The 14,804-nt window shown below is 56.1% G+C and overlaps 1 protein-coding gene across 2 annotated transcripts; it reads right to left on the bottom strand.

Annotated features, from left to right (window-relative positions):
- Window positions 1-434: 434 nt before the first annotated feature.
- Window positions 435-7,187, bottom strand: Prss55 (serine protease 55). 2 transcript variants are annotated; one of them, XM_071609256.1, is made up of 4 exons: window positions 6,909-7,187; window positions 5,770-6,020; window positions 5,014-5,156; window positions 435-805 (listed from the first exon to the last, which is right to left on the bottom strand). In XM_071609256.1, exons 1-4 carry the CDS (start codon window positions 6,995-6,997, stop codon window positions 485-487), a joined length of 804 nt encoding a protein of 267 aa, XP_071465357.1. In that variant the 5' UTR covers window positions 6,998-7,187; the 3' UTR covers window positions 435-484. The 2 variants fall into 2 exon arrangements, with proteins under 2 accessions (XP_071465357.1, XP_027782990.2); XM_027927189.2 differs by having other exon boundaries at window positions 6,611-7,001.
- Between the last annotated feature and the right edge of the window lie 7,617 nt (window positions 7,188-14,804).

The following is a 14,804-nucleotide window of genomic DNA, read 5'->3' as shown; positions in this document are numbered from 1 at the left end:
AGAGGGCCACTTTGGGCCTTTAGTGACCTGAGTGTCAAAGGGCTGAGGAGAGAGGGTCATCACAAGGGGCTGGAGTCCGAGGAGTCAGTTACGCTGGGGGAGGTCAACTACAGGTGCTGAGGGTATCATGGCCACACTTAGCAGCCCTGCCTGGGGGACATGGCCACAGAACCACTGTCCCTGGAAACTTCTTTTCAGCCAGGAGGTCAGGCGCGCCTGCATCTTCACACCACCCGATGTTCGTGTTGTTCACACACACACACACACACACACACACACACACACACCCTCTTCTTGGGTTCAGCCAATCTGAATTGGGTAATGGTCACCAGGAATGGAGGGGGTTCTGATAACAGAGACCCAAATCCCACCCGGAACCCGGCCCAGCCTGGTTTGGGCTGACTCTTCTCGGCCCTGGTTCCTCGCCTTCTCCTCGACCTGAGTGGTCCCTCCCGGTCACACCACCTTTGGTTAAGGACTTTTATTACCCGTTGAAAACGGCCCTGAGCAAGAGGCAGGACAGAAGCCCCCGCAGGAGCCAGCACCTGGGGCTGCCCAGCTCTGAGCACCCCGAGGACCTGGAGTCCCTGGACTTGTGTTTCAGGGTGGACCTCCTTTTCTCGGTGTCAAAGGGCCTCCCCTCCACCTGGGTGATGTTCTTGATCCAGAGCTGGTAGTTGGCCAGCGAGGTGTATATTCCTGGGGTGTTCTTCTGCCCACAGCTCCTGCCCCAGCTGATGATGCCCACCTGGGACCACTTCTTGCTTCCTTCTGTCGTGCAGACCAGGGGCCCCCCACTGTCGCCCTGCAGGCAGAGAACAGAGTTCATGGCGGGTCCTGTTCTAAGCTGCCCACTGAGGCTGGGCTCAGCTTGGTCAAGGGAAGGGGCTTCACTGGCTCCCCGACTCCAGGCTGCCAAAGGAATCCCATCCATGCTCCCCTGGGGGCGCCCTGCTGTCAGCCAGGAGCTGTGGGGAGACGCATGCAGGGCCAGGCAGGGCCGAGCCAGGGAGGAGGACGCAGTGGTCAGTGAGAAGAGCGAGGAGCGCGCCTCTGCAGCCCAGAGAGGGGCGGGAAGGAGGCAGAGGGGGAGGGAGGCCAGCGTTGAGGATTCTCAGATCAGAGGCTCTGGAGAGGGAGAATAGGAAGTGGGCGTGAGAGGCGTCGTCAGCGGGCACCATGAGTGGGTCTCCTCTGGCGAACTCCAGAGCTGTGGGGAGGACGGCATTCTGTTGAACACTCTGGAGTGGGTGCTGGGGGGCACAGGAGCTAAGTCTCCCTGGATGCACTGCCCCCGCTGTGGGTCTGTGACTTGTGTGGTTGTGCCCACACATGATGCAGATGTGCCAGGTATCCACCGAGGACCTCATGTACACGTGGCTTCCTCTCACCCCTTCTCCTGGAGGACCAGCCTCGAGGAGGAGAAAGCGCTTGCTGAGGGTCACCTGGCCAGAGCCGGAAGCCAGGGTCTCCTGATGCCAACACCCCCAGCTCCCCAGCTGGATCCTTCTGTCACACACTGCCGGTGGCCTTTCCTCAGTCCTGCGGGCTGGCTGGACAGTGCAGCATGGGGTGGACTCCGGGCAGGAGTTTCCTGCTGAGCTGTTCCTGTGGCCTGGCTCTGTGGCTGCCTCTCGTCAGCCCCACGGCCTCCTCTCGGTGAGCAGAGATTTTGATTCCCATTTTGTAAGTAGAAAGTTCGAGGGCCACGAGAGGGCTGACCTCTGCTGGACAAACCCTCACCGAGGAAACGCATCATGCCTGGTCTGGGGGTCCGAGACCTCCTGGCCTAGCAGAGAAGATGCACTTGTGGGCCCTCAGGAGACTTGTGTGGCGTGAGACAGAGGAGGGAGCAGGCACCGAGGGGCGCACTCTGGCTCTGGGAGAGCGAGGGCAGGACAACTGGGGAGATGTGACTCGAAGGGCACCCAGTGGCTTGACGGGCTGGGCCGGGTGGCTGGAGGGGCCTCAGGCAGAGGGCAGTAAGAGGAGGTGAAATATGAGGGTCCAAACCAGGGCAGGTCACGTGGGGGACGGGCAGGAGACACCACCAGGTGTCTGGCCCCAGATGGACACTGGACATAGGCTGGGAGGACTCATTCAGGGTCAGAGGCTGCAGGAGACAAAGTACAGGGGAAGGTCAGGAGTAAACGTGTCCCTGTGGAACTTGGTCTTGCTGCAGAAGCATCACTGGGCAGGGGACGTGCAGCCCCTCACTGTGACTCCACAGAGTCGGGGGTCATGACTGCCTGAGGACAGCCAGCAACTTGGGCCCAAACCAAGTGGCCTTTTCCAGGACAGAGTGTCCCCCGGCACCTCCTCTTGCCCCGGTGCTGGCTGGTGAGTTACAGGGCAGAACCCGCTTGACAGCTTCTATTCCAATCGCTCCTTCTGCAAATGTTGTCTTACGTGATCTTCTTTGTTTTATGAAGGACACCCGTGGCAACAATGTCTTAGGAATGTTGCCTTGATTACTTATTTCCTTACACAACAGGGTGAGGGTGTCCTGGGCAGGAAACTTCCATGTCCATCATTCTGTTGGAACGGAGAGACGCCCGCCTGCTCTCTAGGACGGTGGCCCATGAACTGCACAAACCTGTGAATCGCTGGGACGAGCCTGTGTAGCGGACGTTCCAGAAATGGGTTAGCACCGTTGCTCCGTGCGTGACCCACCAGCTGCCTTCAGGGAACAGTTGTCCCTTCCTGGTGGCTGGGCCCAGGGGCGTCCGTAAGTGGACGTCCTTCTATGTTGGTTTTTTCTCTTCCTCTTGGGAAGCAAGCAGCACCAGAGGAGCCACCGAGAGGGGCCTTCCTGCAAGGGCTCAGCCTGTAGCCGGGGTCTCTGCTGAGAAACGCTGGCTGAGAGCTTCCTGAGTTTGCCACCAGGAGATGAAGGACACCACTGCTGTCCTGTTTGGCGCAGAAGCAGGTGACCGGGCTGCAGGCCTGGCCTCTTCACTGATGTCGGACTTTGGGAAAACCACTTAGATTCTGAATCCCTGTTCTTTCACCTTCCAGCCCACCTCACAGAGCCACAGGGAAGACCCAATTGCTGATAAGGTGCCGAAGAGCTTCAAAGTGACCGCAGGTCTGTCCAGGTGGTCAAGGGAGTCATGAGTGATCACGATGACCACGTTTTCTCTTCTGTAAAACGGCCTTCTGGTTGAATGTGTTCAGACTCCTTCTCGGCTCTAAAGGCCCGTGGTTCTGAAGGCCTGTGCGTTTTTCTGCAGAGTGAGAGATGAAGTGGGACGCAGCCTGGAACGCAGCCCAGCTCTAAACCAGGGTCCACGGCAGCCCCTCAGCCAGACTGGCCCACGTCCAGCGCTGCCCGCTCGGACCCCTCCTCCACCGGCAGACTCCAGGGCCCTTTGGGGTTCCCCCCAGGGGACCTCTCCTCAGGGGCGACGTTACTGTCGGTTCTGACAGCCGACAGCACCCGGCTTGCAGCTGGGCCTATCTGACAAACATTTCTTAGGCATTTGTCATGGGCAGAGCACGGGGCGCGGCCCTGGGAATTCACCCCTGAATAGACAGGTGTCTGCCCGGCCGGGAGCAGGCAGGAGCCCAGAGATGGGCTCACCAGGATGGCTGCTCCCCAGGAGACGCCACCAACGCTTCATCTTCTTAGCTGGGGATAAGTTCCAGTTTATATTTTGCTTGATTGTGCCACTTTAAAATTATTTTTAAAAGTTGGGCGTTTTGAGATAATTGAAGACTTTATTGTAAGAAGTAATGCAGAGATTTCCCAACCCCTCAGTTTCCCCAGTACTATCTGGCAAAACGGTAGAGCCTGATGGGTACTGTCAAGTGGCAGGACTTCTCTGTGCTGAGGAGGCTTCTGCTGCCCTCGGTAGCCGCGCCCACTGCCCCCTTCCACAGCCAGCCCCGCCTTGCAGCCACCAACACTGGCTTTCCGCTGGACTTAGTGGGCAGGATCGAAGGAGGTTACTTGCTCCACTGTATCTGGGTCCGGGTCCTTTGTCCTGTTAGATTTGGTGATCGTGTACATCATCCAGGACCGGAAAGGAACAGGGCGCGCTAGGTGTTCTGTCTGGCTGTCCCTTGGCTGTCCCTTTGGTCCTCTGCTGGTGGAGTCTCCTCTGCCTGGCACACGCTGCTGGCCTCCACCTCTGCTGAGCTCAGAGGCCTCGCTCCTTCCTCTTCTGCCTGCCCAAACCCTGACCCAGCAGGCCCTTCCCCAGGTGCCATCTCGTGGTCTACCTGGGGAAACTACCAGTCTCCTCTGTTATCAAGAAACACTAGAGAAGACTGTGGGTAAACACAGGCCCCTTCCACGGTCGGGCTGTCTGTCCTTCACTGCTTGGAGGGGTTACATCTGCACCTGGAGACTTGCACCCAGACCAAAGCCAGCACCCGGCTTGCAGGTGGGCCTTAATGGGCTCATCAGAGGGAGCCCCCCAGGACAAATAGAGGGTCTTTGAGCTTTAAACACAACTCCTGTCACTCCTTGGAGCCAGAGGGAGCCATGCTCTGAATGTTTTGTTTTTGTTTTCCATTTTTTCATTATCCTCAACATCAACATCAATCAAATGTGTTTTTCTTTTAAAAGTTTCATGTCTGTTTTATTAAAGAGAACCTAAGAGATCAGACTTTGGTTCACGGTAAAGAAACCGGCATCACCCACTCTATTATTTATTGCTTATTGACCCAACTGTCTGCCCAAGAAGCTAGGGGCAGGGACCACACCTCATTCCAGCCACCAGGGGCTGGCGTGCTCCATAGAGGTTGCTAAATGATGAATGATGATGACTCCTGGTATGGGCCTCAAATTCTCCTTGACTTTGTCTTTTTAGGAATTTCTACACGTGGAAGTCTGGGGGTCCCATGTACCTAGCGTCCACTCCATGTCTGCACTCGCACAGCCAAAGGCCCTGACCCCCACGATTTCCCAGACCCTCAGCTGCCTCTTCCCAGCAGAGAGAGGGTACCCTTGCATGGCAGCCCCCCGGGGTGGGGGCCTGTAAGTGGAGGAGGCAGGGCCTCGGTTACCTGGCAAGCATCGTAGCTCTCGTTCATGAATCCTGCGCACAGCATATTTTTGGTAAGTTTTGTAAACGTTTTTGCACATTCATTCCAATCTATGATGACCATCGGCACTTTCAACAGATCGGTTTTCATAGACCCTTTGTCAGCTGCCCAGGGAGAGAGCATGTTAGAAAAGTCACCAGGCAGTAGACATTGCAACGGCGGTGCCCTAGAGACCGCCAGCCCCACCCACCATCCCGCATGCTGCTCATGCCCTGGCCATCCACCTTCTTCAGGTCATCTGTGCCCAAAGGGTATCCTGCCCAAGCTCTCCCAAGAGACCACCACCTGCTGGGATCATTCATTTGATGGCCAAACTTCGAGCCCTGCTCCAGCCAGCCCGCGAGCTCGACATCTGGGGACGGGCCAGTGGACAGCCCAGCATGGTCCTGCCTCCTCCGCTTGCTGCCCTGTTACCAGTTTGACACGTGGGCACAGCGCTTCCCTCCCACAGGGCCACGGACAGCAATTTGCACCCCATAAAGAATCACTAGGCCCCAGGCGTGGAGAGGGCGATAAGTCTTCAGAGGGTTTAGAGGGCGCTTGAGCCCCGGGCCTCCAGGTCTCCTGGGCTCCTTCTCCTTCACGCTGACCACACATGCATCTCATGATTCCTCCCCTCACCCAGCGTTCCTCATGCCCATCAGTTCCTGCCCTCCTCCTGCCTCCCCGTGGGGCCCTGGCCTGAGCAGCTCTCCAGGACGCCAGGCAGTCACTCACCTGAAGTGGTCTGGCCCCACCCTGTCACCCAGCACTTGTGCCACTTGGAAGGCATGGGCTCTGGGGGCATGCAGATGGGCACTATCAGGCTATTGAACTCAATGGGCGAGGCCACCATCAGCAAGGCGATGTCGTTGTCCATGCTTTGTCTCTTAAATTTATTGTGATAAACTATGCTGCTGACCGGCTTTATTTCCAGACGTGGGCTGGTCAAGTCGTTGGTCCCCAGCACGACACTCAGTTCCTCTGTGCTGGTGACATAGAACCAGAGAGGGGAGGGGAGGAGGGGTCACAAAAGCACACAGAGCTCACTGTGCCCCAAATACCAGTCCTCATAGAGTTTGGGGGGCCTTTAAGATGGTCCTTTTGTTGCTCAGAAAGTTTGAGGATTTAGAAACTAAAGAGAGGACAGAACCATCAGAGAACAGACCCCAGTCCTCAGGGGTCCTGAGGTTGAATGTGACCCTTACATGCAACAGAGCAGAGGCAGGGCTCAGTTTGGAGCACTCTAAAGAGCCCACAAAGGACTAGTTGGCCCAGACCAAGCCAGTCTTCAGATAGGTAAGGCCTGGTGACATGTGCCAATGATTGCACATTCTGCTCACGGCAGTGGTTCCAACAACCATTTAGAGACTTAGGAGCTGAGTTTAATTTGACCTTCCACTGGCCGAGCAGAAAGACCCCGAGTAATCAGACAGCAGGCAGGGCCCCTCCAGGCAGATGGCCAAGAACTTTCTGGTAGCCAGCTCTGAAGTGCCCCCCAAGAGCAGGTGCTGCAGTGTACTCGGCTTTGCACGCGGTTTCACGGGGTTTACCCAGATCTGTCAGCCTTTCTGGGTACCTTCCAAAGCTCTTGAGGTGGTGAAGCAGGGTGCCCAAGTGCTGGAGCATTCAGAACTGCCTTCCACTGTGAGCTGTGGTCCCTGGCGGGGTCACATAGCTTTATTGGACCTCAGTTTCCTTATCTATAAAATAGAGTAATTTATTCTGCCTGCCTCAGAGGGTCATTGTACAAGTAAGTAATTTAACACAGGTAAAATCTTAATGGGGTCCCTGGAGCATGGTTCATGATCAGGAAATGCCAGCAGTCAACCGTCAGCTGAGCAGAGAGCACCCTACAAGGAGCAGGAAGGACGCACTCAGGTGGCCAGAGATCAGACGTCCAGGATTTCCAAGAAGCACTTGGATGTCCTAGGACAGGTGGATGGACTGAGTGCTCCACCTCCATAGGCCACAGGTGTTCCTGGAAAGGACAGCGTGTGACTTTGCTGCACAGAGCCACGGGCCCTGGCACAGCTTGGGGTCCACTGTGCAGTGCCCACAGGCTGGAGGGCGGACATTCATGTCTGCATCAGGATACAACGGTGCCAGGACCCCTTCACCATCAGGTCTGGCCACGCGTGCGGCTGCCCGGGGCTGGCCCTGGGTACTTACGGTAACTCGCCGATTACGCAGTGAGCAGCTGTGAGGATCCACCACGAGTTGAGGATGGTGCCGCCACAGAAATGTTGATTTGTTGCCTGGATACTCACCTGCCACGGAAACTCACCCACCTCAGCCTCCAGCCCCCCGACGATTCTGGAATACCGTATCTTCCGGTCCTCGAAAGTGGGCCTCTCGCCACATCCTGCTGGGATGGAAGAGAGCAGGGGGGAAACATGAAACACCTGTCACCTCCACATGGGCCAGGTTGCTGGGGGAGACGCTCGCAGACAGATCTCCCTGGCCCTGTCCTGGAGATGAGGACACTGGGCCGGCCCTGGAGGCTCCAGTGTGACAGGAGCAAGCTGACAGGTTCTTTTTCGTTGAGCAGAGCTCAGGATGTGGTCCAGAACATTGGCTCTGACTCTGCCAGCTCCGGGGTGTCAGGCAACCACGTCTGCCCAGAGAAATTGGAGGAAATAATGTCCAAAGTCAACCCCACAGGACCCCCTCAAAGATACCCCAGTCCTCCAGGGCCGCAATCTGGGACCTGCAAATATTTTCCCTTACAAGGCAACAGGGAATTTGGAGATGGAATTGATCAGCTGACCCCAGCATGCCTCACTGAATGGACCCAGTGCAATCACAGGACCCTTAAGAGTGTTGGGGAGCTGGGGCAGTGGAGCAGGCACTTGGGAGGCTGAGGCAGGGGGATTGCAAGTTCCAGACCAGCCTGGGCAACTTAGCAAGAAGTTGTCTCAAAATAAAGAGGCTGGGCGCAGCTCTGGGGTGAAGTGCTTGCTTAGCATGCATGAGGCCCTGGGTTTAACCCCCAGCACCACCAAAAAGAGAAATGGTAGGAGGAAGGCAGAAGGGAGTCCATGCTGGGTGGAGGTGAGTACAGGAAGGCCCCGGGAGATCAAGCCTGCGGCTCCAAAGATGGACACAGGGGCCCCAGACCAGCTCCAGGAGCCCCGGAAGGGGACACTGAGGATCCAAGGCTGGTGTATCTGCAGGAATACCGTCCTGCCTTGGAAATAGCCCTGGAGGCTGAGCTGACTTCTGCCCTACGGGACGGCAAGGTGAGGAATTGCTGTTTAAGCCACTCAGTTTGTGGCTGCTACTCATAGCAACTCTGGGAAAGGAAAAGATGTTTCCAGAACAAGGTGGGAGGGTTGATGTTAGAAAGCCCAAGACCCCCTTGAGCCTGTCTTTATTCTAATTGTCCAGTCATTGGCTCAACGGTGGCTTTCAGGATGTCATAGTCTGGTTTGGAATGAGGAAGTCATGGTCATTTTTGGTTCAAAAAAATGGGGAATTTAGCAACATTGTATCAAGAGGCTCCAGCTGTCAATAATCCATGAATGTCTGTTCAGGACTTTTGGACCTGCACTTCCTATATCTGACTTATCAGACACATTATAGTGCTTAGATGTGTGTCCGATGCTGTTTCAAACACCTTACAAAGACCAATTCACTGTGACTTTTACAACCACCCTACGAAGTAGGTACTGTTATTTCCATCCCCATTTTATAGTTAGGACAAATGAGGCACAGAAAGGTTAAGTATTTGTCCAAGGGCACACAGCTAGTCCATGGCCCAACCAGGATTTGAAGCTGGGCATCTGGCATTGGAGTTGACCTCCTACCACTCCCAGAGCTGCTGTCTGCCTGTAAGGTTCTCTTCACGGGTGCCTGGCTCACTCCCTCACCTCATCCCCGCCTTGGCCTAAGAGTTGCTCCTTTAAGGAGGCCAAGCCAACCCCTCCATCCTGGCTACTCTGTCTCCTGCCCAGCATTACATTTCTTCATGTACCATCATGGCGTTGGGTCACTGGGGTCCCCTGGCCTGACTGATGCCAGAGCTTAAGCTCTGCTTGGAGACAGCAGCAGCCTGCCTTGGTGACACTGGTCCCAGGGCAGGAAGAGGATGTCCCAACGATGAGGGAGCCTTGGCTCCAGGAGCCCTCATGGACACTCACCCCCGGGGCCAGGCCATCCGTGTTGGACGATATGCACTGACCTAACAGTAACAAACTGAAGCGACCCGTGTTAGGTGGATAACACGCATGTTCACCCGTGTCGTCCGCGACTCCTCGGCTGGAAAGTCGGGCTCGTGGGGGATTTTAATGATATGGGGAAAGGCTTGGGATAAACAGTTGAATAGAGAAGTCAGGGTCAAAATCATATTTAGAACTTGTGATTTTACCGTATTAAACATCTGGACATCCACACGTGGGAGGAACCACAGTCAGGATCCCTGAGTGGGGTGAACTCGAGGGCCCATGGGTGACTGCAGGGGGCTCCTCTTTCTGAGACGCGGCTGCGGCACCTGCTGAGAGCGTGGCCCTGGGGCAGACCCCTGAGTCTGACCCTGGCCCTGTCACTCATACATGATCTGAGGGAAGCAGCCGTCCCTTCTTATCCCCTCTCCACTCCTGAAATGGGCACGAGACTCTCTCCACCTACGAGATGGACACTCAGAGGGAGCCAGGCTGATGAAGTGCCCACGGGGGCTGGAGCAGAGGGAGGGATCCTTGCGCCATCTTAGCTGTCAGAATTTCTCCTCTCTTTGCACCCAGTCCCCAGGGACTGGCAGCTGGGCCCATTCTTCACTCTCTTGGTCCTGAGAACAGCAGCACCAGGGTCCAACCGTCCAACCCAAGTTCTTTGGGTTAAAGCAAAGCACCAAAGCCGGGTGGCAGTGAAGGCAGCAGAGATGGGGAGCAGGGCTGGGAATGAGCACGCACTTGGGGTGTTCTTCGGAGGATCTGCCCACACCCCCTCTCCCCCACGCTCCTCCCTGCACCCACCTCAGGACGGCTGGCAGGAGGCCAGGTGTGCAAGAGCTAGTGGGCAGAGGGAGGGAGGGACTGGCACAGCAGGCTGGCTGCTGCCATCAGCCCTACCAAGTTCCTGCAGAGTGACTTTGGGCGGGTCCTGGACCTTGAGGCTTGGCTCCCACCCACACTTAGGCTAAGAGCAGAAACTCCCCCACGGTGGGCAGCTTCCACCTAGTACTTGGCCTAGAGCTGCTGCTGCCAAGTAACCCTTGGCTCCTCTGCGGTGATGCTCATTGGGCTGTTTCCCTGCCCTTTCAGACCACGGAGCTGCTCATTGGGGGACTTTTTTGGCTCCGCCCACATGACCAGCCAATCTGCCTCAAGAGCAGGAGGATTGTGGGAGGTGGAGAGAAGCTTGTGGGGGGGAGAGAGAGGCTTGTGGAAAGCCGGTGGTGGCAGTTGAGGCTCTGAGGGTTTTTCCTGAGAGGCTGTTTTGTTTGGCGTGTGTGGTTCTAAAAATAAAGTTAGTTTCTTTTGACAAGTGGCTCCTGATTGTGCCCAGCCAGACTGCGGCAGGAGCCACCCTCTGGAGCCGTGAGGAGCACACTGAGACCAGAAGCAGCCTTAGCTTGACGTGCTGAGTCCCTCTTCCATTCTGCTGGCAGGTCCCGGGAAGCTCCTCACCCTGAGTCTGAAACTGAGGCTCAGTTACTTTCGGGCACATGCTTCTGGGCTCTCCATGATGCTTTCTGGGGTAAAGTCTTGGGTTTCAAAACCAAAGCTAAAGGTCAGATTGTCAAACTCTGGGCTGGGGAACAGGAAGAAAGACAAGTGGCCCCAAGGAGGGTGACTGGGAGCACATCAAGTCACCCTCTTGGGCTCTCCTGGAAGGGCCTCCCTGACCAGTTGGCTGATTACAAGCCCGTGTCCGGCTCTTTCCTGCCCCTAATGCTCAGTGGGACTGGATGAGGAGGTGAGGAGGGCACTTGTCCCCCCCCCCACCGCCAGTGCCCGCTGGGTCTGTTGCTCTGGCCCCAGGGAGGAGCCCACATACCTGGGTCCACCCCCGTGGCCTGGGTGATGAGCAGCACAACTGAGAAGAGAAGCATGGGCCTAGGCTGGGCTGTGGGCCGGGAGGTGGAGGAGGCCAGGGCAGAGGGCGGTGGCGCTGGCCGTGGAGGAACCAGCCCTGCTGGCGACGTCACAATGGGCTGAGGCTGAGGTCAGGAGGCTTCTTGCTACCTGTTTGGGTTCTAAAATGGTTCACAGAGGGCTCTCTGGTCTGAGCCTCCCTCCCAGCCCGCTGGGCTCCCTGCTGACCTGGCGTCCTACCTCCCCCCAGCCCACCCTGGGCACTTTGGGCCGTCACGCCCAATCCTTCTTTAAGGCTCCCAGGCTTCCCCTTCACGAGCCTGTCAGTGGGCCCCTGGTGGAGGCCAGGTAAGCCCTGCCGGCTGGGCCTCTCCAGCACGAGGCCCGCGGGGTCCAGTGACCCTCTTCCTTCCTGCTCAGGACTCTGGCCAGCGCCCAGGCTGGGCCTCGTGCTGGTGCAGGGTGCCCTGTCTCCTCCAGACCCACCCAGAGGGCAATACCCCCTGCCCCCAGCACTTTGTGGTTTATTCCACAGGAAGCTGAAGCAGAGTGTGACCAGGGTGGAGTGCCACGGGGTTTGGACCCAGTGACTGCAGGACTGTTACCCCAGAGTGATCAGAGAAGCCTCTGTCCAGCCGGACCTCAGAGGAGCCAGGAGTCAAGTGAAGAGGGAAATGGCACTCCGTGGCTTGGTCTTCCTAGGAGTTACTTAATTGCTGGTCTCTGTGAGAGTGTTGTTTCCGCACTGGCTTAAACTGTAACATTTCTATGCTATAATTCACACCCTGGGGAGTGTAAGCTCCTGTGACCTTGAGAAACACCTCCCTGTGACAAAGGCCACTTCCCGGACATCCCTTGCAGATTCTCCTCTGCCTTTGTTCTGCTTCAATAAATAAGAATTTCTGCTCATGGTCTGTGGTCATGTGGCCCAAGAATTGAACCTGCCAATACTGTCCTAGGCAAGGAATGACATCAGATTTCCTCTGAAAGCCCCATGTGACCTCAGCTCCGGGCCCAGAACTTCAGAACCCACTACTGGCTCATCTAGATCCAGCGGCACCATAAACCTGAGTTCTCCAACCCTCCGAGTGGTTCTGGGTCTCTTGCTGAGCACGATTTCCACAACACAAGCCGACCTGGGCAGGACAAACTATCTTACTGGGTGGCAAAGGTCAGCAGGAGATGACCAAGCCGGGTCTGATCACGGTGCGATGCCCAACCGCTGTCCCCACCCCTGCCCTGCCACCACCTGGGAAGAGTCTGACTTGCAGCTAGCGGTTTGCTGAGTAGCACTGTGGCAGCCTGCGGAGCTGTGCCCCACCCAACACAGCCTAGTGTCACTGTCTCAGGGGCAGATGCTGGGTCTCACTCTGAGCTCGGGACTGGACGCAAATCTCTTCCAACAGAGCAGGCTGGGCAGAGCCGACAAGAGGAAAAGCCCTTGCCCTCGCCTTAGTCTAGTGGACGAGACAGAAAATGAATCAGTTCTGAGGACACAGATGGGCTGGGCAGGCCAGGCGCCGTGGAGCAGGGGCCACGGGGACAAGAGGTTGGGCAGGCGGGAGGCGGCGAGAGGTGAGGAGGGACCAGCAGAGAGACCTGACTGGAGGGTCCCGGGGGCTGGCGCGCTCTTGCTCTTGTATTTCCTTGTCACACCCTCTGCCAGCTCTCTGGCCAGCTTCCTGCTGCGGGGGCCGAATTCTCCCTTGGCCTCTGGGCCTCTCCTCCATCTCGTGTCCTCAGAGACAGATGACTGTCCAGTTCATGCTGCTCTGTCCAGTGTCTTCTCACTGTCCTGCACAGCCGTCGGCCACCTCTGTCTGGGCCTCTCCCTTCTCTCCCCATCCCACTGTTTCCGACCTCGGGCCAACAGCGTCTCTTCTTAGCTGTAGCACTAGAGTCACTAGAGCCAGGTTATCACCACATGATATTCTCCTTTCTCATTTTGCCCTCCCTAACATAGTCCTCATGTTAAGCCCAATCTTTTAATGCCAGCTCTACCAAACAACCCCCTTTAATTCTCTCCCTTTCCCTCCACTGAACCTCAGATGAGGCTGAGATCTCCTAACAAGGTGCATTGGCATTTGACACCTGGTTTCAGAGAATATAAAAACTTGTCCAAAGACCCAAAGTTCTTTAATATCACAGCACAGAGCAGAACCAATGGCTCCTTAAGTTGATCAGAATCGGGGGGCGGGGGGGCGGCGAGAGATCGGAGCACGCAGGTGAATTTGGCCTCACCTGGCTCTCCTCCAGCCCCCGCTGGGGAGGGAGCACTGGACAGGGGAGCATGGGGCTGGGCTGAGCCCAACTGACCCGCACCCGAACCTGCTGCCTCCACCCTAGCCCAGTGTTGACTGTGACGTCACCAGGGTCAGCTCTGCCATGCATTTGTGATGCCCACTTGCAGCTGCCACCGCTGACTAGGTATCAGCCTGGCCTGGAGGTGAAGTTGGATAGTTCTGGACTGGAATGACAAGAAGATGCTCCAGCTTCTAACAGCACTGCTCATGGCACTCAAGGGACATGCCCAGGACGAGTCAGGTGGGTGCCAGGCTTGCCCCAAGCAGAGGGGGTGGGAAGGCTCCTCCTCCTGCCTGAGCCCGAGGGCACTGAGCCCGAGCCTGCTGCTGAGGAAACAAGGAGACTGTACTGACCGATCACAACGTTGTAGCCAGCTGGACGAAGACACTGCCTACTGTCACCCCCAGGCACCCGGCCCAGGGTACAGAAGCGCAGGGGAGGGGAGCAAGAATCCAGCATCTGGCTGGGTGACTCAGAGCTCTGTCTTGAGCACCAGGACACTTCAGGATCCTTAGGGGCTTACACCCTAGGAGGAGGGGACATGGAATAGGGCCATATTTAATTTAGAACACCTGTATTAGGCAGTCTCATTAAATGGGGGCCTTAGAAGGCCATCATGGGTTAATTTAGTTCGTGAGCTAAAGAAGTTTGTTCTGTCCCTCAGGCCTGTGTCACACTCTGTAGGAAAAAGTTCTATGGTTAGATAAGATTTGGAACCGTTCCATTCCACGTTCTTCCTGTAGAACCCAGTGGCTCTCCACATACTAATGGTTCTGACACGCCTTAGGGTGTTCAGCCGGCTTCATTTTATTTAATCTGGCGTTTCTGAGATGTATCTGACCATAGACCCCCCTCCCCTGTAGGCCCTTTGCAGCCTGAAGACCATTCCCTGGCTCATTTCTAACATTTTCTACTTTTTCTTTAGAAAGTCGCCTGTCCCTTAGTGCTTTGTGATTCTCTTATTCAGGGGAGTTTCTAAAGCTGATTTGCAGGACCGTATTGAGCCGTAGTGACATTAACCCTTTGTCTCTTACATGTGTCATGAACTCGTTCCTCCTAACTCTTCAGTGCTCTTCCAACTTATTTTGGACCGAACAGAAATTTAAGTTCATGAAAACTTTATTGATATTTTTCACTACAGTTCTTGGGTTTTATTTGATGCATCAGAAGGGATTTTGGTCCCAAGCTCACAAGTGCAATCAGCACTCTGGGCTCTGCGGTCAGACTGGGCTCTACCCACTGGGGCAACTGGCTTACTGGCTCTGTGGTCCTGTTTCCCCACCTGTAAAGTGGGCACGTGAGGGTCCCTGTGGGGAGAGAATCTGCAGAAAGCTCTGAGAGCAGGCCTGGCTCTGTCAGGGCTCAAAACCCTTAGCTCTTATTCCAGAGTTCTGTGACTTCACTTCTTTTTTTTTTTTTTAAATATTTTTTATT

This window comes from Marmota flaviventris, chromosome 3 (genome assembly GCF_047511675.1).
Source record: "Marmota flaviventris isolate mMarFla1 chromosome 3, mMarFla1.hap1, whole genome shotgun sequence".
NCBI lineage: Eukaryota > Metazoa > Chordata > Mammalia > Rodentia > Sciuridae > Marmota > Marmota flaviventris.
This window is presented reverse-complemented; position numbering and strand designations above follow the sequence as displayed.

Bases quoted from the DNA above. Each gene is read 5' to 3' on its own strand.
- Prss55 (XM_071609256.1), bottom strand. From the start codon at position 6,997: ATGGAGGTGGAGCACTCAGTCCATCCACCTGTCCTAGGACATCCAAGT. The intron at 6,021-6,908 runs GTGCGTCCTTCC...CTATGTCACCAG, and splicing joins TCTGATCTCTGGCCACCTGA to CACAGAGGAACTGAGTGTCG. The intron at 806-5,013 runs GTAACCGAGGCC...CTCTGCCTGCAG, and splicing joins AGAGCTACGATGCTTGCCAG to GGCGACAGTGGGGGGCCCCT.